At 33.7% G+C, this 23,637-nt stretch overlaps 1 protein-coding gene across 1 annotated transcript in view; it reads left to right on the forward strand.

The window, feature by feature from the left end:
* The window catches only part of LOC143223890 (dynein axonemal heavy chain 7-like), a 71,126-nt gene that overhangs the window by 15,558 nt on the left and 31,931 nt on the right, over nt 1-23,637 (forward strand). The window contains exons 3-6 of the mRNA XM_076452365.1: nt 629-731; nt 5,597-5,701; nt 6,083-6,161; nt 9,913-10,228. Coding sequence (XP_076308480.1) covers nt 5,648-5,701; nt 6,083-6,161; nt 9,913-10,228 — 449 coding nt within the window. The 5' untranslated portion in view covers nt 629-731; nt 5,597-5,647. The remainder of the gene's footprint in view (nt 1-628; nt 732-5,596; nt 5,702-6,082; nt 6,162-9,912; nt 10,229-23,637) is intronic.

Consider the following 23,637-nt stretch of genomic DNA (forward strand, 5'->3'; position numbering starts at 1 on the left):
AAAACATTTGTTTGAAGCTTTTTAACATATAAACCTGTCTAAAACAAACTATACAAGGTATCATATTAATGGTTTTGGGTGTATAGAATCACCTAACCATTTAACTTATATGTGAACAAAACTATACTATAATAGTTAATTTAATTAAAACTTTATTTTCGTCCATGTAATAACTTTCTGTGTTACTGGACAATCTGAGCTGGTAAAATATAATATTGAAGTTAAATTATTCAGCTGGGTCAGGGTTAGATTGTTAGAAACCTCATCCTTCAGGACAGTTATTTGTAAATTTCTATACTTGTCTTAAAGTATTGATTGTATGAGAATTTAAGAGGAAGCACATTTTGTTTAAGATAATAAAGTGTATGTGAAACCTAAATGTTTTTCTATAGATCATCCCTCTGTTTGTCTCATTTTAATGTTTTGGCAAAGTTCTTAAGTCCAATTTCCAAAATTGCTTAAAATCTTTTTCTAAATTTAATAAAGTCTTGAAAAACAAGAAAAAATAATACATTGATATGATGTTTCATTTAGTGTTTTCTCTTTTTGGTTGGTTGTGACATTAAGGGAGCTATTTCTTGTGTACTCAGTGTTTAAATTTGCAACTTTTCTATTGGTGGTTTTATAGGCCAGATGGAATTCATCCAGCTAAACATGAGAAACAAGACAAATTCAAAACTGGACAGTCAGCATCAAGCAAGACATTAAATAACAGTGAAAAAGATTTGCTGGTAACAATAATTTTGATACAGTTTTAGTTGATCTGTATTTGAACATAAAATTGTAAAGTATTTTGCAAATTTTGATTCTAGATTCATTATCAACACCTTTTATGAGCTCTGAATTATGTGTACTACTTGAACTACGTAAAAATAAATAATTATTTAGTAGTTATAGTGGATAAAGAACATAAAGATACTGGAATATACAGAGGGTCGAGTACACAATATTAAAATAATTTTCAATATTTAAATCAGCAAGTCACATAACAACACTTATGGAATGGAATGGAACAGAATTTATCAGAACTATATTTTGACATTGTTTTGCATTTTGTAGGTACTGTGATTTCACCAAGAATTAACTTTTTTTGGAAATGGATTGTAACAGTCTTTTCTAATACAAAATATTCATAAACTTAGATCACAAAAAAGTGTTCAAATTGGGAATTTATAATTTCAAAGATGGGGATATATCTTGTGCTTAATAGGTGTGGAAAACAAAGAATGGATTAACTTTGGACACCATGACAATCCAAAAAGAGACCTACAATAAATCATACTTCAGCTGTTCAACCATTGCATACCTCAAGCAGTTGGCATATGAAATGGGTTGCAATGCCTATGGATTACCATGTAATCAGACTGTTGATATGGGTTTTGGAAAATGGTCATACAGTAGATAGATTATGGCAAGCCTGCAAGATGAGTGGTGTAATTTGGACCCAACAACCTTACGACAAAATCTTTAGTAATAGAAACTATGCTGCATGATTATTGTCAAAATACATGATCTTCGGACATAGTATGATCAGATGTGACAATACAGACTGTAATGACATAGTGAGGCTCCAAACTTATTTTATCATAATGTACTGAACTTTCTGTGGTGAAGGTCATATTATTATAAGTACTAATTATATATTATATCTCTTAGATTGTAACTGGAATGTTTTATAGTTTTTGGAATTCCTTAAATAGAAAGAAATATTCTGAACAATTCAACAAAGGTTAAGTAATTGACAATCTTTTTTACCCATCCTTACTTCCAAGAATTTTTATGACTGGTTATGATGACATGCACTGCAGTAACAAGGTCAGACTCCAAACTCATTTCATATGATCAACTCAACCCATGTACTGAAAATGTCCAGCTCATTATCACTACAGATGTAGTTTTGTATCTTAAAAATATCATCTAATGTGCATTAATGATTTCAAGCATTGATAATTTCATCATCAAAAGTACTTAAATTACTGAATATTTTCTAGTTCAAATAGAAAATTTAAAAAAATTGAACTTTTTTAAATATAAATATGTAAAACAACAATACAATAAGTATGAAAAATTGAAATACCTTTGCAAAAGTATCAAACACCCTCATAAGAGTATTAAGCAATAAGTATGAAACATTTTAAAATATTACCTGGAGATGTATAAGATTAAAGTACACACACAATGGTGGAATAAATCAAGGTTTAATAACTCTGTAGCTAAATAGGTTGTGATGAAATACTTTTCTTTGATTATTAATTGAATACTAATGAAATTGAGTCTGGTGTGATTAGTAATGGCTAGTTGCTTACTAATTCAGACTTTGTACAGCATGTTTAATTTTTCTTTAAAATGTTTCATAGGATTTCAAAGGAACTAAGAAGGGAATAGGGTTAAAAGCTTGGAAAATAATACATTTAGGGCCAAGGATTGGTTTGGGTTTTTGTAAAGCAACCAGTTCCAAGCACTTGCTAGTGATGAAGGGGAGCAGATAAAGGAAACAGATGGATTCACAAGAAATAACAGTGTAAAGAATAGGGAAGTTACAATTGTAGTTGTCTCTATTGTAGGCATGTAGATACAGTAGTATGTGGAGTAAAGAAGGAGCAAAGTAACACAATTATGCTAATTAGGGGCAGGGGTACAGGATATAGCTGGTAGAATTAGAGAGATAGTTAAGGATGCTAGTAGTAATGCAATTTTTGTGATACATGTTGGGACTAATGATGTAAGGAAAGATGGATCTGAAGAACTTACTTATAAGTATAAAACAATGATAAGGGCATTTAAGGAAAGAGGTCATAGCTTGATTTTGTCAGGGATATTACCAAGAATAAATTGTGGGAATGAGATATTAAGTAGATCAATGGGATTAAATGCCAGGCTTAGATCAATATATAAGTTTGAGCAAATAGGCTGGTTGGATTTGTAGGATAATTTTAATGGGAAAGTTAATATTTTTGGAGCAGGTGGTTTACACTTAAACAAGGCAGGAGCTATCATGTTAGAAAGTACTATTAACATTGCTGTAGTGGCTGATTTAAATCAGGGATAGACAGTGGTGAGGGTTATGATATTATTAAAGTAGGAGATATAATTGACAGGAAAACATGTGCAAAAGGCATAAAACATGAACATATTTTAAAATATATGATTAGTTGTTACTATTGTAATGTTAGGAGTATTAGAAATAAAAAAATGATGAGTTGAAAGCAGTGATGAAAACTGAGGCTACAGATTATTTACTAGAGGAGTAACTATATATATTAAGAGTGAATTGCATCTTGTTGAGTTAGAGTTTATAAAAGAAAATAGTACTGAGGTTGAATCAGTTTGAGTTGGTGTTAGTGGATGTAAAGGGTCATGTAATTGGGATTTGTTATATACCACCAGGTCAGAATTTAGAAGTTAATGAGAAGCTGTAAAATGAGACCAGAATGATAGCTCAAAAATATTATTATAAATTTTAATTTCAGGGGAAAGAATTGGGGAAATTTGAAGTATGAGGGTGAGGGAGATAGGTTTTGGAAATTTTTCTGGATACTTTTATACACCAAGTTGTGATGAAACCTTCAAGATAGGAAGCTATATTACATTTAATATTAGCACCCAATATGAAAATGATAGACAGAAGATTTTAGTACAAGCAACCATTGCACTCTTAGGTTTGAGGTTTTACTATGTGTAGAATTGAAAAAGAATAGTACCTGGATTCTAAATTTCAGGAAAGCTAATTTTGTTGGAATGAGACATGATCTGGTTTCTACAGACTGGATTAAAGAGTTGGTAGGGGATCTTGAACAGATGTGGGAAAATTTCAGGGAAAATGTCACTATATTTTTCCATTGCTTACTATGTAGATGGGTGTTTCTGTAAGACTTCTGGACACTTTCCCAGTGGTGTATCTATATATCACATTTTATATCAATATCTACATGTATATATATCTTGAGAACCATCACTTGTGGACCTAGTGAGTAAAGCAGATAGGGATTTTTGCCCATTCATGCTGACCCATGATTCTTACAATCCAGGTATTTATGTTTTTCAAAATAGGAAAGCACAGACATCCATTGCACTGTCTTTGATGGGTCATTTCTTTGGACACCCATTTTTCTTCTAGTGAAGCATGGGGGTCCTTGCAACTTCTGGTTCCTAGTCATTGAAGTGGAGGACCTTTGAGGTTTCCTTATGAGCGAGTTTTGTACAATAACATAGTTTCATAGCCATATGTACTCTCTTGATAAGATTATCCTCATTATGTTGTATATTATACACACAATATGGCATGAAAACTATAAAGTGCTTTCACTGGATGTTTCCTGCCCAAATGGGCTGCACTTACATAATGATCGTATACCAAGGGGCTTCTCGTAGTTGTTTTTGCGTGGATGAACTTCACTTGGATGTCTTGCTATCAATCCAAGGCACTTACCCTAGATGTTTTGCCCAGGCAAATCGCACTTGTTGATTTTACACACTTAGGCAAGGCACTTCCATGTTGTTTTTCTACTTGGACTGCACTTGGCATAATATATTGTATTACGAGTTGCTTCCCCTGGATATTTTCTGCTCAGGCAGACCACACTAGGTCTATTTATATGTGGTTTTCTAGTTTTAGCCACATATTCTATTTGTTTCTGCCTTATGTATCTTATATTCTTTACTGGATGAAGGGCATACCTGTTCCAGAAGTTGTGTTATATCCCACAGGTAAGCCTAGTATTTTAATTGTGATACACCTGATTTTCTTATAGCATTCACTGTCCACTTGATAATTTGTTTTTTTGCATTTTCACTACCTCCCACACCTATTCAGTGCAGGATTTCATTGTGGGGTGTGCAGATTGTACCATTTCAGAAATTAACATTTTCTAAAAGTGAAAATATATTTCTGATAGGTACTTATATCATCCCATCAACTTCACACCCTTTTTTGTCACTGATTTTCTGGAGGTTTTAGTTTTATATATGCCAGTTTTTGAATGTGATTATTGTGCTGCAAAAATAGAAGGAACTACCTGAACTAGTATAGATGGTACACTGGGATTTGTGGAGTATGATCACATGAAGAGTAAGTGTTGCTGCAATGATACAAATAAATATAGAGGTATAAAAGATTGATGCCCTTGTAAAAAGTTTACCAGTGTCTAGATGGCAAATGAAGGTTGAGATAGCCATGGGTGAGAGGAGTTTAGAACCTCTTGTAAATGCATTTTCAGTGTTAGAAAATGTTACCTTTTACCTCCTTCATTTAATGTTATGATTTTTATTCAGAATAATTTTCATGTTTCTGCAAATAAACAGCTGTTTCATAAGTTACTAGTCATTGATTGCTAGTAGAATTGTAATATCTGAATCATTTTTCAAGTGTGTATTTTATGATTGGATTTTTATTCTTTCTCTGGACATTTTACAAACAATAAATAAGATGATAAAATGTTTTTTCATTAAAATATTGATTAGTAACAATCAAATGAAGCTGTTACTGTATTACAGAAATAACTTATTATTAATGGTATAAGATATTTTTCTGAGACATTTTATGTTACACCTGCCAAGGAATAAATTAAGTTTGATCACCTAGATATTTTCCCTCCAGAGATACTATTATTACATCCATCAAGGAATAGACACTGAACATGTGTCTCCAATGCAAAAGGTGTGGCTGGAACATATTATGAGTTGGGTATCTCCTTCTTTAAAGGTAAACTAAAAAAATAAATGGTTTCATTCTTTTACTAAATATAAACATTCAGAATGCTGTAAAGCAAATAATTATATTATGTTGAATGAAGGGCACATTTAAAAAACTGAAATGTTATGAAACCAAAATAAACTATGCTTGTGAATATATAAAACAAAAATGCTTTGTTTCACTTTTGAATCTTTTTTAGAAAAGTACTCCCTATTGAAATTAAAATTATCATTAAACTATAAAGTAGTATTAAATAATACCTTATTTTGGATGTAAACATTTGTTAAACATATTTTGAATTAACCAATGTTGAGTAACAATTTTGACATCTTACCTTGTTTATTCAAAGCTATTTACATGATATTTTTGCATTGCTTCTTCTTATGTCAGTTAGGTACTGAAATATTAATGTCTAGGATAATCCAAGAAATTCAAGAAGACTATCTGCTGAATGTAAAAAAAGCAATAGGTAAAATGTTATAATGTTTCTCTACATGTGTGTATTACATTAATTACAAGTACCTTTTAGCAGTTTTAAAATTAATTAATAATTGTCATCTTTAAAAAATAATATGTGTTAAGTAAAAGAAAACACAATAGATGAGATTTATTAGTTGATGCAAATTTCTATTACATATCTGAATTAATTGATTAATAAAATGAATAACAGTTATTCAGTCATTATCATTTGATATTTCATTTATTCAGAAACAGAGTAAAAGCTTATTATGATTAAACCTGGTAATGATATATTGACAGAACGGGATTAATAAATTTAACAACATATTGGTTAATTTGTTCCCCACTGGAACAATGGTAAGTCTTCAGATTTACAATGCTGAAATCAGGGGTTTGATTCCCCTTGGCAGACACAGCAGATAACCTGATGTAGCTCTGCTATAAGAAAACACACATGGGTAATTTTGGTTAGTTAAAGAGTTTCTTTCTATATATCAGAAAAAACGGTTGTATAATATTAAATAAATAAAAGGAGTGTTATATAAGAGAGCATCTAGTAGATTGCTTCTTGGTGTGGATATCTGTACATGACGAGGAGACCTCCCAGGTAAGGTTCTGTCTTTTCAGTTTACCTCCTCTGGGATCTGACCATCCACCCACATGTTTGCCATGTTTGGTGATCCATAAAGGGGAGGAAAAGATTGTGGTTGTTGAGTGGTCCAACTTCAACACTCCTATTTCTCCTTCAATCCCTGTTGATGAGTGACCTTGGGATGGCCTCATCAGAGTCAATTAGCTGGTCCTTTGGGGTTAGAGTCAACTGAGTACCAGCATTAGACATTCTGAATAGGTGTTTTGAACCTTGTATCTGATGCTGGTGTTTGGGCATGGTGTCTACAAAAACCCTGGCATTGTTGCCAAGCCTTTTTGCTTTCAGCTTTGTAGCACATCCCTTCTTAGGGATCCATGGTGTATGGGATCAGTGGACACCAAGCTTTTCTCCTTCTCCTGGCTTCTAACACTTCTCACCCACACACTGTTCTAACACTCAGCCCCAAACTACAGATGATTATGTACCTTGATTCCTCATTTTACACTCACTATTTGAAAAATCCCTTCAGCATATGCCACCATTTTGATGCATTGTTAGACTCAACCACTTATTTGAGTAGAGTTTTGAAAGATGAAAATAAGAAAAGGGAAAAAAAAACAAACAAACTTTTTTAGCATTTAATAGGGAAAATGTGAACACTAAGAAATTAACCTAAATACTAGCTGGTTAAAAGTTTAAGACCATACTGAAATGAAGCATTAATCGGTAAACACGTAACGAAATTTAGTCATTTGTGTTCAAGCATTAGTGTTGTCAACATCTCCCACTGACATCTCCTGTGTCACATAAAAACATGCCAAAGGCTAAAAAGTTGACAAAGTTTGAACGTGGCAGAATTGTCGAGCTGCAAAAGCAACGTCTCTCTCAACATGCCATCGCTGGTGAGATTGGGCATAGTAAAACTGCTGTTGCAAATTTCTTAAAAGACCCTGAGGGATACGGAATGAGAATTTCAAGTAGTTGGCCCAAGAAAATTTCACCAGCTTTGAGCAAGAGGATTGGATGGGTTGTCTGGCAAGACACCAGCCAATCATCAAACCAGATTAAGGCCCTTATGGATGCAGATTGCAGCTGAAGAACAATAAGAGGGCATCTACGAGAGAAAGGCTTTAAAAACCATAAATGCCTTCAAAGGCCACGCCTCCTTTCTACACCATGAAACAGCTCGGTTAAACTTTGTTGAGAAGCACCAAACATGGGACGTAGAAAAGTGGACGAAGGTTTTTGTTCTCTGATGAGAAAAAATTTAACGTGTATGGTCCAGATGGCTTCCAACTATACTGGCATGATAAGGATATCCCACTGGAGTATTTTCTACACGACACAGTGGAGGAGGTTCTATCATGATCTGGAGTGCTTTCTCCTTTCATGGAACTATGGAACAGGTTATACAGGGGTGTCAAACAGCAGCTGATTACATTGGCATGTTGGAGAGAGCATCCTTCTTGACTGAAGGCCCTCGCTTGTGTGGAAATGACTGGATCTTTCAGCAGGACAATGCTGCAATCCACAATGCCTGCAGGACAAAGGACTTTTTCATGGTGAATAATATGATTCTTTTGGACCATTCAGCGTGTTTGCCCGAACCCCATTTAAAATGTTTGGGGGTGAATAGTAAGGGAAGCCTATAGAAATGTCAATTGTAAACAGTGCATGATTTTCGTGAAGCCATCTTCACCACTTGGAATAACATTCCAGCCAGCCTTCTGCAAACGCTTATATCGACCATGTCAAAGCGAATGTTTGCAGTTATTTGCAATGACGACCATGCAACTCACTACTGAGACCTCATGTTGGGCATTTTCTACGCTCTTTAGGACTTCATTTTGGTATGGTCTTAAACTTTTGACCAGCTAGTATTTAGGCTACTTTCATAGTGTTCACATTTTCCCTATTAAATGCTAAAAGTTTTTTTTTTTATTTTCCCTTTTCTTATTTTAATCTTTTGAAGCTCTACTCAAATAAGTGGTTGATTCTAACAATGCAAAATGCATATTTTTTCTTTATGTTCATTGGCCTTAAGATTTTGGACAGCAGTGTATTTTCGCTCGTCAACCTAGCTGCATTTCGATGCTCACTTCTCCACATCCCTCTATATCTGTAAAGGTGGATTACTTACATTGTAAAGTTTGACCTTATATCCCTAATTCTTTCCAGTGTTTCCAGTGCCTGTGGTTTGGTCACTCAAAAACCTCCTGTTGTTCTTTGTACTGGACCTATTATGGTGGCAAAGACTCTGAAGCAAATCTATGTGACTAGGAGCCTCACTGCATCAACTGCAATGACTCCCATCCTCCTATTCCCATTCTTGCCTTAAGTGGATTGAAGAAATAGAGCTGCAGCACTTGAAGACTGTTAACAACATGTCTTATTCTGTGGCACAGAAACTTTTTCTTTCATGTTGACAGAGACATATGCTTTGGCCCTCCAATTTACCACATCAGTTGGTGTGCTGACTGACCTATCCATGCTTCAATGAAGAGTCTTTTTTTCTTATCTTTAGAGTTTCTTGCCTTCTGTCATGTCAACTCCTGTCTCTGTTCCTGGCTGCTCAGGTCTATCTCCATCAGCCCCAAGGTGGCAAATCATTATGAGGTCCAACCAACAGTCACTAGACTCACCATCTTCTGACAGATATTTCCCCATTTGACTTTGAGCAGAATTCACAGAGTTCAACAGACTTTTGTCTGCTAAAGAGAAGTGGTGTGGTCACAAACCAAAGGGCTCTTTGCTCGCATTCCCAACAAAATAACAATTGCAACACTGAATGTGGAAAGGAAAAGAAACTCTGACAGTTGAGCAATGACTGTAGTGTAAGCCTAATCAAGTATTATTGGAAATACATTTTGGATTTATGAATCTGGTGTATACAGTAGGTGCATTTCATACATAAAGTTATTATAAATAACAATTTATACAAGAGACCATGACATAACCAGAATTTTATCTCAGCATGATGTTCTAAATACTATTTCTTTTAAGCCTAAGTATAACTTACGGTTAAAGGAACTTCATGATTTAATTTTAAAGTTTGTTTTGAAAAAGAAAGAAAGTCTTAGTATGCTGGTAAATATTCTGAGTGTACCGCAAATCTCATGCTTTTAGTAGGCAAATTTATTCATTATAAATATTTTTAAACTATTTGTAGTTGACTTTGTTCTTCGAGATCCACAAGAAACCAAAGAGACAGAAGAGGAAATCCCTGCTCATAGAGAAGAGTTAAAGCTGGTTCCTAAACTCTGGCAAAAAAGATTTACAATTGTTAGAAGAACAATAAAACAGCATCTCCATTTATTGAACCCTTGTGTTTGTGGTTTACTGAACTTATGGAGCAGAGACTATGAAAGCTTTCATCTCTTAGACATTCCTTTTATCATGAGTAAAAATGAAGCACTTGACCTTTCTCAGTTTCAACAGTTAGTTAGAAAACAGTTGGAGAGCTCTCGTGATGTGCTTTTGAAAAGGTAGATAAGTATTGTTGTGCTAGTTTTTAAATATTTTGTGGCAAATGCATATTACTAAACAGCATTGCAGAAAAAATTGCTGGTATAGTACTTTAACTCTGTTCACAGATATAGCTGTTCTCATTTATTGCTGCTTTTCATATGGAAAAATTATTTTTCATGCCACAAGTCTTAAGTTACCATGTACTTCATGATCGGTGTTGATCAATAGCATCTTGCATCTAAATCATTATCAAAAACTCTACACTAATAGGAGCGTGAAACAACCTCCTGATACATGTTACCCCTGCTGTTCAACTCTACTGACTATAACTTAGTTTGACAATGCTTATGTCATTATGTTTTCATTATGGTCTTCAATCATGTTTTCTTTTTTGACACTTAGTGCATTTTTTAATTTTTCTCTATTTTAATTGAACTGTTTTGTAATTTATTCCAAAATGGAATTGTTATTCTCATTTTTGAAATGTTTGTGAACATAAGGAAAACTTCTTTTTTCTTAGTTTTTCATATATTTGTTATAATAGTGTTTTGGTTTGGTTATTCAACTTTAATGATGAATTCTGAAGTCTAAGTTACCACTAACGAAGGCAATACCATGTACCAGCATATTTACACAGGCTACAGATGGAGGAAACACAACTGTCAAATTATAGGCACTCATTTGATGAGAGATTGATCATTATATGAGCCAGTCTTTTTCTCCTGATGTTGTTTATTTTCCTGCTGAATATACTGAGCCTGTTTGGGATGACAAGAAAGTTGAAAGCCTTTTTCCTCCAGCTGATTTTGCTGTGTCTTTTTATGCTCCTATTGTGGAATAAACTAGGTTTAATATGGTTTTTTTGGACATGATTTCTCAGATGTGTTCTATTCTATCAATTTTGCCAATTTCTTATAATCATCTTCCTTCCTAGTTACAAAATGCTTCCTCCTCCTAATATTTTGTTTCTACCCCTCTCCAGATATTAAGGTTTACAGAGAGTATTTGGATCAACTTTCTTTAGCCTGTCTGCTATCAGTTTGAATTTTCATTTCTTGATTCTCTACAGTTGGAATTGATTTTGCCCATGTCGAGGTTGACCTTGATCATTCTGTTCATTTATTCCATGCCAAGATTTCCTGCCATCATCTTACTCTATTGACTAACTTATGATACTTCTCCACCATCCTTTCTGAGACAATCCATTAAGATCCTGAGAGTTTTATAAGGAATACCCTTTCTCTGATTATATCCACATTAGCATATTTGGCTCTTCTCTTACACACATGGGTTCCCTGTTGTTGGGATCTTCTGGGGAAGAGATGGTGTATTATAGTTGTCTCTGTTTCCTCATTCATTTAAGTTCATGTTCATTGCTACTGTACTGGGAGTCACAGTGGATAAACGTGCATGTTACTATGGTTCTTTCTCTTGTGCTATTTTGGTATACTGAGGATGTTACTATGCTGGGGTTAGTTTCTGTCTGACTCTTTTTGAGTGGGATATTTCACAATATGGGGACATTTTTATTCTGAACATCTGGATTTTGGGTTCACAGATTGATAAAACTTCTTATCACTTTGCTATCATGTACCCTATTCACAGGTTGGTGAATATTGTATTTCCCTTTGGTCTGCTGAACTTTAGTTGAAGATGGTTTACTCCTACCAGACAGTTGGATTTTGAATTGCAGTTGACTAACTCCTGGTATGATCCTTTTTGCTACCCAAACATGAATGTCAGTTCCTGGTGACTGGGTTTTAGATTGCAACCCATTCAATCATTGCTTATGATTGCTGATACCATTGCTGATGGTATGATTCTCTTTCCTACTCCCACATGGTCAAATATCTGTAATTTTCAGATTAATAAGCACTAATAACAGTTATACCATCCAAGATTTATAGTATACCAACTGTAGCAAACCAACAATATGTACTGTCTTTTGGAGCATCTTGTTGGTTACATTTTATATGAGTTAGGTGGATTTCTAGGAATTTCAGTTCTCCCAGCAATACTAATGATATGCTAATGCTTTTGTAAAACATACATTGTTGATTCTTACACTCAAGAATCTTCTACAAATATAGTGAATAGGTGTGAATTTTGAAATACACATTTAACAGTATAAGTTACATGTATTTCTAAATATATATATTTAATTGACACAAACGTTAATATTAAAATAAACATATAATAATAAATCTGTTACACCTCCATCCTTATAAAATTAAGAATTGGCATTAGACAATTTTTAACTAAAACGTTATATATACACTGACAACAATACATTAAATATCACACATTATCAAAACATTTATACAACTTCAGTAATCACAACAGTATATAACTCAATCAATACAAATTCCCATATGATCATAAAATTACAGCAGCACAGATGTTATCAATCCCTTTGACATGGATTATTTTCAAATCATACTCTTGTAATGTTGAACTCCAGTCTAACAATCTTCTATCTCTGTTTTTCATTTGTTTCAAAAACGTTAACAGTACAAATGACAAAAAGTTGTTGAAATACAAATATGTAAACATTGATATGTTCTAAAGCTAACACTAAATCCAGTATTTCTGTAATAATAATAGAATAATTCTATTGATAACAATTAAGTTTATTAGAAAAATATCAAACAGGATGTTTAATACCTTTGTTGTCTGATTGTCAGAGAATAGCACCAGCACCACAATCTTTGGCATCAACATCTAATGCAAAAGGCTTATCAAATTCAGGTGCTACCAATACAGGGTAAGTGCACAATAAAGATTTGACATTTTCAAAAGTAGCTTGCCATGTTTCAGACATCTTGAACTTTTAATTTTTCTTCAGTGGATTTTTTATGGTACAGTAATGTCAGTATTTTGTTTATAAAAGTTTATGTAATAACCAGCCATTCCCAAAAATCTTCTCAAAATTTTCTTGTTGGTAGGTGTTGGATAATTCATAATACAATCACCTTTGGCTTGAATTGGACAAAATTGGCTGTGGCTTACTATATGATCTAAGTAAATTTTGGCTCTACAAAAGTAACTTTTCCTAAATTTACGGTGAAATCAGCTTTCTTTAGCCTCCCAAAAACACCATGTAATACATATAAATGTTCTTCCCATGTGTCACTGTAAAACACAATATCATCAACATAAATTCCAACATCTGACAGGTTGTTGAGATATTGTTTCATCATTTATTGAAAAATTCAGAATTTTTCATTACAAATGGCATTACCTTGTACTGGTACAATCTATCAGGAGTAACAAAAGCAGAGATTTCTTTTGTCCTGTCAGTTACAGGAACAGCCCAGTATCCCTTCAACAGGTCATGCTTTGTGATATATTTGGTTTCTTCAATTTTATCAATACAATCCTCTATTTTTGGAATGGCATAGGAATCTGTCTTTGTCTAAGCATTTACTTTGTGAAAGTCTGTACAGAATCTAACTGAACTATCAGATTTAGGAGACAGTACAGAAGGTGAAAACCAATCACTTATACTGAGCTCTATAATGCCATTTTCTTGCATATAAGATATTTCTTTTCATATTTTATCAGGCTTGATTAGATTCGGTTTCCCGACATTTTGCAGTCGTAATTTCACAGCTGAAATTTGGCAGCCAACAATTTGACAGCCAAGCTCGTTTGCAGTGGACTATTTTGCACCCAGGAAAATTGGCAACGAATGATTACCCAGCCAAGTATTTACATCAACATTAGAGTTTAAGAAAAAAGACTCGTATATCATACAGCCATGTAGCCACATTTATTTGCAGTCAAACTCATACAGCCATGCTGCCACATCTGTTCACAGTTTAAAGCAGTAGTCTTAAGTGCATCCGCTGTATCATGTGCTTGAGATTGTCCGCACGTGGTAGGTTTGCTGCAACAGCTGGTGCTACTGTGGTGGTGTTGTTAGCCAAAATGGTAATAGGCGGCTCTGCTGTAGCACCTGCCTGTGTTTTAATTGCAGATAAAACTTCCAGGACGGATTTTCTCAGTCCATTGGGTGCATGGCTGTGCTCCTTGAGGCAAGCTGTAACTGTATCGTCTCGGACATGAATCCACGCTGGGCAGTGCAAAGTTCTGTAATTTCCACACATGTAGAAAGTTACCTGATTGTCCTTCTTGCTACCATTATTGAATAAATAAACGTATTCATTGTTGCAAGCCTTCGGCTTTCCTTTGTTTGATGTTATGTAAGTTATTGTGTTTTTCATGATGTTACAAGTCGGCTGTTTGAATTTGTTTCAAAATAAATCAATGAAAGTTTAACGAGAAGCCTATGTGTTGAAGTTCTAACAGTAAACGCAGACATTTTATATGTTTTTTTCCAGGTTTAATAGTGATGTCAATTTTCAATTCATTACATTCACACAATAGGGATGTTGTTTCACTGGGAAAGCATCACCTATATTTACATCATGAATAGTTGTGTTTGTTTGATAAGGAATGTCCAGAAATATACATTTTTATTCTATTAATAAACCAGCAAGTTGATTTTTCTCTTCAGGAAGCAAGTGATCAAGTTTTGAATCAAGATTGGCCAGAATGTCAGAATTACTAATTTTTTTGTTGCATTCATCTTTAATATTTTCAAATTTATGAGTGTCTGAGTCAAAGAGACTGTCATCAGTATTAGGAGAATACTCAACAGCTAAAACATTTTCATATGTATTTTGGATGTGATAGGATTTGAAAATATTAATATGACACAGCTGGGTAGTTTTTTGGCATTCATTTGTGTTTATAACATAGTCTGTATCATTAACTTTTCAAACAAGCTTTGAGTAAATATCCCACAGTGGGTAACAATAATAAAACAGTATCACCACGACCGAACTTATGCTTTTTACCCTTGCAGTCAAAGACCTTTTTAATTCTACCTTGAGATGACTTCAAATTTTCTCAGACCATTGACACACCTAAGAGTCTGGATTGAAACAAGGAAATATAATCCAGTAAGTGCATTTCTTTTGTGTCATTTTCCAACCATTGTTTCTTCAGCATCTTCAAAGGCTTATGCACTAAATGGTCAAACACCAACTCAAATTTACTAAACCCAACGACTTAGAACAAAGTCACAAATGGCAAACAATAATAAATTAACTTCTTCATCTCAATCCTTTTTATTATTAAGACGGTTAAGTCCACCTTGTATTTTTCAAGGTAGAATAGAATCTTTCAAGAGCACCTTGCAAGTTGGGATGGTACACACTAGATATGATCTCTTCAACACCGAACTGATGAACAACCCCAATACAAAATTTGATTCCTGATCAGATTAAATATCTTTGTACAAGCCAACAAAAGTAAAGAAATTAATCAAAGCCTGGGAATATCTTTGGGCTCAAATGTTTCTTAAAGGGATAGCTGGCCTGGCATGGCCAGGTGGGTTAAGGTAATTGACTCATAATCTGAGGGTTGCAAGTTTGAATCCCCATCGCACCAAACATGCTCGCCCTTTCAGCCATGGGGGCATTATAATGTGACAGTCAATCTCACTATTCGTTGGTAAATGAGTAGCACAAGAGTTGGCAGTGGGTGGTGATGACTAGCTGCCTTCCCTCTAGTCTTACACTGCTAAATTAGGGATAGCTAGTGCCCTTGAGTAGCTCTGTGGGAAATTCAAAACAAACAAAGGGATAGCTTTAGGGAATCGAGTAGATGTGTACATAAAAGTTAACAAATACTGGTTCTTTAATCGAATATTTGGTAAGAGTCCAACATGAGTGAAGGGGTCATCAAAAGCTGGGATAGTTTTTCTGTTTAATAGGATTAATCTAAAAGTTGTATGACAAATTTTACAAAACTGAAAAACATCTTGCCTAATTTTTGGCCAAAAGAAATGACTTATAATTTTGTCACATATGTGTTTGACACCTGAATGATCTTTCAAGAGAGGTTCATGGGCAACTTTAAATATTTCACTGTGATATGCACTGGGACAACTATTTGATAAAGTATAGCTCAATTTTTTGAAATAGGCATATCTAGTGGTCTCTATTTTCTCATGAGCACATCATTTTTGAAAAACGTAACCATTTGGAACTTTCACCAATTCATCTTTTGGAAACGCAGATTTAAATAATGAAGCAATCTGTGGATCCTTTTTTTGCTATCAATCAGTTTGCTTCTAACAAATGTAACTTCACCAGATAAACCAGGTACCTCACATGGAACATTGTAACACACTGAGAAATTTTCAGTAGGACAATTATCCACAAGATTCCTGTTAGATCCATGAAATGTCTGAAACAAATATTCTTCTCTATATAATATTTTCCTCTGAATATGTATTCATCATTTGTTTTTAGCTTAATTTCTTAGTCTGAGCTCGAGTGACAACACACAAGGGAAACACATCAGGATTTTCCTCAATAACATTATCATCCTTAGATGAAACAGTGATCAGCTCACTAAACATTTTGGATTCAGCAATAGCTTTCCTCACAGCCAGATAATTTCCCAGCAATATTGACAGAGTAGGCCTTACTCCAACCAAAACTGATCCCAAAACTAGGATGCTAAATAAATGTTATGAAAAGAAACATTAACAAAGCCACCATCAGTACCCTGAGCAATAATAGACTCACCAGTGGCAGGACTTGAATCTAAAGGCAGTATACCTTCTAACAACAATGAATGAGTCACCACAATCTCACGTAGTGTATGAATGGGTATGGGATTAGCAATGTAATTTATCAAAGACATAAAAGGACTGAATTCCTCCTTGACTACATCAGTGGCCAAATCTAGAGGAGCGAGATTTCTTTAGAAGAATCATCAACTTTAGTGGATTGAACAAATATATGTTTTCACTGAGATGGTAGGAGTTTCATTTTGTTAAAATTGGTTTTATATGTTAAAGTGTAATCATTTGAAAGAGCAGCTGCTTTTTTTAGTGTTTCAAATTTCTTTTCCTCCAAGTAAGTTTTGCACAATGTTTAAATTCCTTAGTTATATATAATTGCCTTAGTTTGTTGTAACTGTTGCCAATATGCATAGAATTACACCATTGATCAAAATATACCTCTTTTTCATGGGCAAATTCCATATAAGTTTGATTATCTTGCTTGTAATAAACTTGAACTTTCTGGTGATAAGCCTCCAGTGCTAGCCCATGTGCTTTGAGAACAGCTGCTTCATCCTTGTCATAATCTGTATAATCTTCTAGAGAGAGAAAGCTTTATCAATTAAAACACTTTGTAATAGCACTGATCATTATTCAGTGAGCTATTCCATGGTTTGGATAACTTTTTCGAAATGTTAGAAATATTTACCAACCTCATTTTCATTGAATGGTGGTCCTTTAACATGTCGATTAAGTTCAAAGTTGTCATTTTTGCCTCAGTCAATCTTTCAGCCAAATTTATTATTCAACTTCAATAAGAGCTTGTTTGGCCTCGAGACATTTACTTTCTCTTTACACTTTGATATGATATTATTCTTGGCTTTGATACAAACTTATCCAGCCTTGAGATGTTTACTTTCTCTTTTAGCTTTGATATGTGCTTGCTATTTCAATACTGGCTTATTCTTTCTCAACTTCAACACAGACTTGTTCTTTCTAATTTTTGATACAGGCGTGTTCTTTCTTGGCTTTGATACAGACTTGCTCTTTATCAGCTTGAATGCAGGCTTGGTCAAGCTTGATTTGTTTGAGTTTTAGCTGGATTTCCAACTTTTATTTATCTCTCAACCTTGATTAATTAGTGGGGATACAAGAGTATTCCCCTAATGCCTCAGACAACAAATCATCATTGACTAGTGTTTTGATAATACGCTTTTTTAGTTGATTTTTTTCATTGATTTCTTAACCCCTAATACCAATACTTTGGCAATTTTGAGCAAGTAAGTTTTGTTTTATTTCTTTAGTTGTTCAAGGTAGGGTGATTAACGAAAATCTTGATAATCAGATATGATCAAATATTGTTGGGAATGATAAATATAAATCGAATTATAATTTGAATTTGAATTTAGATTGAATTTTGTCTCTGATTCAGATCCTGAACAAGTCCCCAGTTTATTATGTTACATAAGTTAAATACATGCTGATATGTAATAAATTTCTGATATTTGTCGACATGATTGATACACACAGTTTTCTTTCTTAATACAAATATATTTTAATATACAAACAATATTGCAATTTCTAATAATGGTTATTACAAATAATGATTCTTAAACAAAAGTTTTACAAATTTACAAATGATATTGAGCCTTCTATCTATCCAGTAATTCCTTGATATCTTATCAAAGGCTCATAATGAGTAAATAAACTCTGAGTTGATGTAAGTGCAATTTACTTAATGGGGAACTACCTAGCTCTTCACTGATCACACGTGAATATTTCACCACTGAAGTTAGATAATTGTTTCTTAAAAATACTAATGTTGTGCCCTACTGTCTTTTAATATCGGTTCCCTGTAGATATAGTTATGGTTTTGTTGGATGCACATGTGATAATGCAGATCATTGGCATGGAGGCTGTGATGAATTTACTATTATATATTTATTTTAATATCAATGTTTGTTTCAGTTAAATATGTATATATAAATGCTTATAAATTATGCTGTTAAATCAGTATTGCAAAATTCTCACCTATTCACTAACTTTGTAGAATGTACTTATGTGTATGTACATACCAGTAATGTTGTTTTAGCTGAAATTTATAGAATATTGCCTCTCAGTTATAAAAGATAGCTATTACAGTGTATGAAAAGACATTATTTATTGTTGGTTTGCTGCAACTGGTATTCTGTAAGCCTCAGAAGCAATAACTGTGATTAATGCTTATTAATCAGGAAGCTATAGATAGTTGATCAGCAGTGTTTATAAATTTAGAAGATTACAAACCATTTAACTTTAGAGGATTAACTTTGAATTTTAGTATTTCAACAAAGACATTATATAAATGTAGTGGTGAAAAACTTGCATGTAATCAGCAAAGAGCTAACTAGCTACTTGTTAAGTGAAATATACCTATGCCAATTCAGAATTAATTCACTTTTCATGAACCCTTGATAAAATATCAAAGAAGTGCTGGAAGAAAGAAAACTGTGTGTCAGTCATGCTGGCAAATATCATAAATTTGATACATATCAACATTTAATTATCTTTAAATCTAAATTACAATTTAACTCAGTTTTAGGCTATTTGAAATCATAATGTGTAACATAACAAATTGTAGTCTCATCTGAGATAAATTTTAGTATCTAACAAAGCTCATTTTTCCTACCAGTTCCCATACAAAAGGTGTAATGTTAGCTGACAGTTCAACTAGTGTAGAAGTCAATATCCCATTTACAGTCCAATGTGCCCTAGACATTTTATACCTGGGGCCCCATAATTTCACATGTGTGTGGATGGGTACCCTTCTCCTACTTCAGGCTGGGCAGTACATTCTCAGCACTACTTTTTTGTGATAGACTGAAGATTCAACCCATTTTTCTGTTCTCTGGATGTTCGTTCTTGGTGGATATGGTGAAGGTTCTGTTGGATTTGCATGTGTGATTATGCAGGTGGGTCTCTCCTCTGATTCTACCCTTATTGCAACAAATTTTCACGTGGATGAAGAGTATACATGATTCAGAAGTGGTATGGTCTCCCACAGAGGTGTTGTTTTCCATTTATTCACACATTCAATGGCCTTTGTTTGGACCCCTTCTGAAGGAGTGGTCATCTTCTTACCAAACCCCCTCAACTCAGTGGGAGATTCTAGCTATTTGAGAGATGAGGTAAGATATCATATCAGAAGTTCACATTTTTGTACACTGAAACAGTATATCTGATAGATATCTCCAGTCAAATTTCACACCTGACTTCCTTAATTCAGATGTTGGTTTTTGATGCACTGTCCAATCTTGAAGTGATTACAGGCTGCACCAAAGTGAGGGCACTAGTAGTGATGATGTGAATTTTCTTGAACTCCTATTGGTGGAGAGTTGCTGCATGAATGATAGTATACAAATGTCTCACATGAATACCTGTAAGGGTAAGTGGGATCAAGGTATCAAGACTAGTTGTGGTTAAAAACTTTCCACATATAGAGAGCAGTATAAGTTGAGAAAAGCTATTTATAAGTAGAGGTAAGTATCTATTGGAAATACAGTTGCATCTCTTTATACCTATACTAATTAATAACTTAACATCTAACTGCAACGCTCCCTACATTTCTGTACCTGTTTATACTCTCATCCCTAAGACATGTGCCTGGAAGTGGTAAGTTGCAAACTCTCTCTTTGTTAAACTGAAGATGACTTAGAAAGGTTGTTGTCTGCTTTATTAGTAAAAATGTTAATACCCATACAAGTTGTTCTGAGATACATTTTTTATTTCAAGTAGATTTCCCATCATCAAAAACATTAACATTTATTTATTAAAGAAGAAAATGACATAAAAATTTCGTTCATGTAATTAATGCCATTTGGCTCAAATTGCTGGCATGAAAGACAGGCTGCTCAGAGGCTTTATAGACATTGGATTAGTCAGCTCTAGATACTGCTGATTACCTCAGTCAAAGTAAGCTGGTGTTTAAATTCTGAGATACGTCTTTGATCTTATAGAAGGTAATGCCATTTTTTTAGAAAGAGATTTATAGTTTTCAAAGGTGAAAAAAAAACAACAACATGAAAATGTGACTACTTTTACTAATATTTAAAAAACTGCCTACAAAAACTTACCCAAATACAATTTTACTTTGTATAAATAAGAAAAGTCTGGTTACTTGAGATATTGACAAGAAGAACCATCAAAACAGAAAATGGTATGGAAGATCCAACTATATAATAATAAGGAATATTTCTTGGCACCTGATATTAAGGTGTACAGTACTATGCTAAAGTGTTAGGAAAAGGGAAAATGTTGTTATTGTTATCATTTTATGAGGCTAATTCTCCCATGCCATTATGGAATATAAATTTCAACACAATGGTAATGCATCACTGATCCCTGCTGAAAAATTGAATGAACCAGGGTGAGGAAACTTGGCATTATTTAGAATTTCCATATACTTGTACCAAGGGCACGTCATAAGGATTTTGCATGAATGAACATACTGATCAAATTTATGGTCTGAAATAACTATCACGGTACCCCATTTGCTGTCTTAACTATCTAGAAACAAGCTAGGATATGGTAATTCTATATGCTAGAAGAAATCAATTTAATAACATTCTACAAATAAACATTAATAGAAACAGTGTTTAACACTGTATATTAAGTGTAGTTGTCATGCCATGGCACAAAAAGCAAAGAGAAATGTCTTTAGAGGAGAGAGTTTGCATAAAAGCTTTATGTGATGCTGGTTGGACTCTCTTATAAATTTATGCAGATTTGAAATAGTTCCCAAACACTATAAAGTACATCCTACATCATGAAACTAAAACAGGTGAATTTGAAAATAGGAAAGGAAGAGGCAGAACACCTAGACTGAAATATACTGATGTTAATTATCTTTGTTTATACAGCATTTGGGACAGAAGGAAGACTGCCACTGATCTCAAGCATGAGATAAACGACCATGTACCATATAATAGAAAGGTATCCAGATCTACACTATCAAGAAGACTCAAAGAAAACAGAATATTTGGTTGTGTAGCAGTTGATAAACTTTTAGTTTGATCTCCAAATGTTATCAAGAGACTGCACTTTTCTAAAAAGTGCAAAAACTGGACTGTTGATAATTAAAAAAGAGAGTTAAGGACAGATGAGTACAAGTTTGAAATACTTGGTTCAAAGCATAGGTTATATGTCTGGCAGAGGAAGAGTGAAATATACTAATCTTAGAGTATAGCAACTATCATAAAACATGGTTTTTTTTTTGGAGGGGATGGAGAGGTCTGTTGATGCACCAGAAGATATTTGCAAAATAGATGGAATAAAGGACTATCACAAGGATTGCCAAGTACTGATCCATTATGATATACCCTGTAGTTTGCATATCATTGGTAAAGAATTCTACTACTAAGAAGAAAACAGTCACAAACACTTATCCAACCTACACATAAATTAGTTAGCTAAGAATTATTTGAATAATGAAATGGCCTCCATAGCTCCCTGATCTTAACCCAGTTGATCAGATTTGGGATTTGATAGATCAAATCTTGACAAATCAAAAGCTACAAAGAAACTTTATGGGAGTGTATTAGAGATATTTGGAGTAAAATCCCAAAGAATGCTTTGATTAAATATGTTGCAATAATGCATGAAAGACTGTCTTCAGTTATTAATGTGAAATGGAGACACACAAAATATATTAATTGTGTGCTGAACTCAAGCACTTCCAGTGATTTTATGTTGTACTAAATATGAAGATTAATAAAATTTTAAAATTTCATCAGTGATTTACCTATCATTATCCTTTGAAATAGTTGAAATCTAATTTTTGATTTTGTCCCAATACATTTGCACAGAACCATATTTTCAACTCTTTAGGTTGATGCAAAGAAGCAACATCACAATGAAATAGGTTTAAATATCAGCTTATAGTTGGTTCAGTTGTAAGAAGAAATGACCAAGGATAAAGAATAATATTATAGGAACAAGTATAGATTTATTCATTTCTGCTCTAGAAATCAAGGAAAAAGCCATAAAAGATGGATAATAAGTAGTGGATCCTTAAAATGACTCATTACTAACTTATTAGGTTTCTGATTTGGAATATATTGAGGGAGATTACCCCAGGATATTTTATGAAGAATTTCATTAGAACTGAGAGTCAGTTGAGTCATCTAATCTGAAGAGATTATAGTGTATACTATCTCTTCTATGGTTGAAGTTTCTAATAGTTTACTGACAGTTAAAATGACATCAGAAAACATTTATTGGCCTTTAGTGCAAGTTTGAGAAGATACTTTCACATAATATCATATTGATGCACGACTATTAAACAACCACCTAGATCATTTTCTGGATCAATAGAGATATATTCAGAGATCAAAAGACTGCAAATTCTGACAATGCATGAATCTTCTGTGGTAATTGTGGAGAAAAAGTAGAATGCTTTACTTCTCTCTGAAAACCATAGGAATCAACACGTATAATTTTTTTAAAATTTGTTATTAAGAAATAAGTAGTTGTCTTAACCAGAGTAATATGAATGTTTTCACTGTACTTACATAAAGAGGTTGGCAAGTGAGGTAATGATTACAACATATCCATGACAAAATTTAGCACACACTAAACATTGAATAATTTCTTGGTCATGTCTTCTGTGAAAGTCATGATTAAGATATATATATATGTCGTCCTGTGCAACTCATAAAGTTATATAGAGAACATGGTAATAATACAGAAATTATCAATAATGTACCCCTCGGTATGGATTCCAGTGCATGGTGAGGGGACCTCCCAGGGAATGTTCTGTTCTTTCAATTTACCTCCTCTGGGATCTAAACATCCACCCACATGTTTGCC

The sequence above is a fragment of the Tachypleus tridentatus genome, chromosome 8 (assembly GCF_004210375.1).
Source record: "Tachypleus tridentatus isolate NWPU-2018 chromosome 8, ASM421037v1, whole genome shotgun sequence".
Classification (NCBI taxonomy): Eukaryota; Metazoa; Arthropoda; class Merostomata; order Xiphosura; family Limulidae; genus Tachypleus; species Tachypleus tridentatus.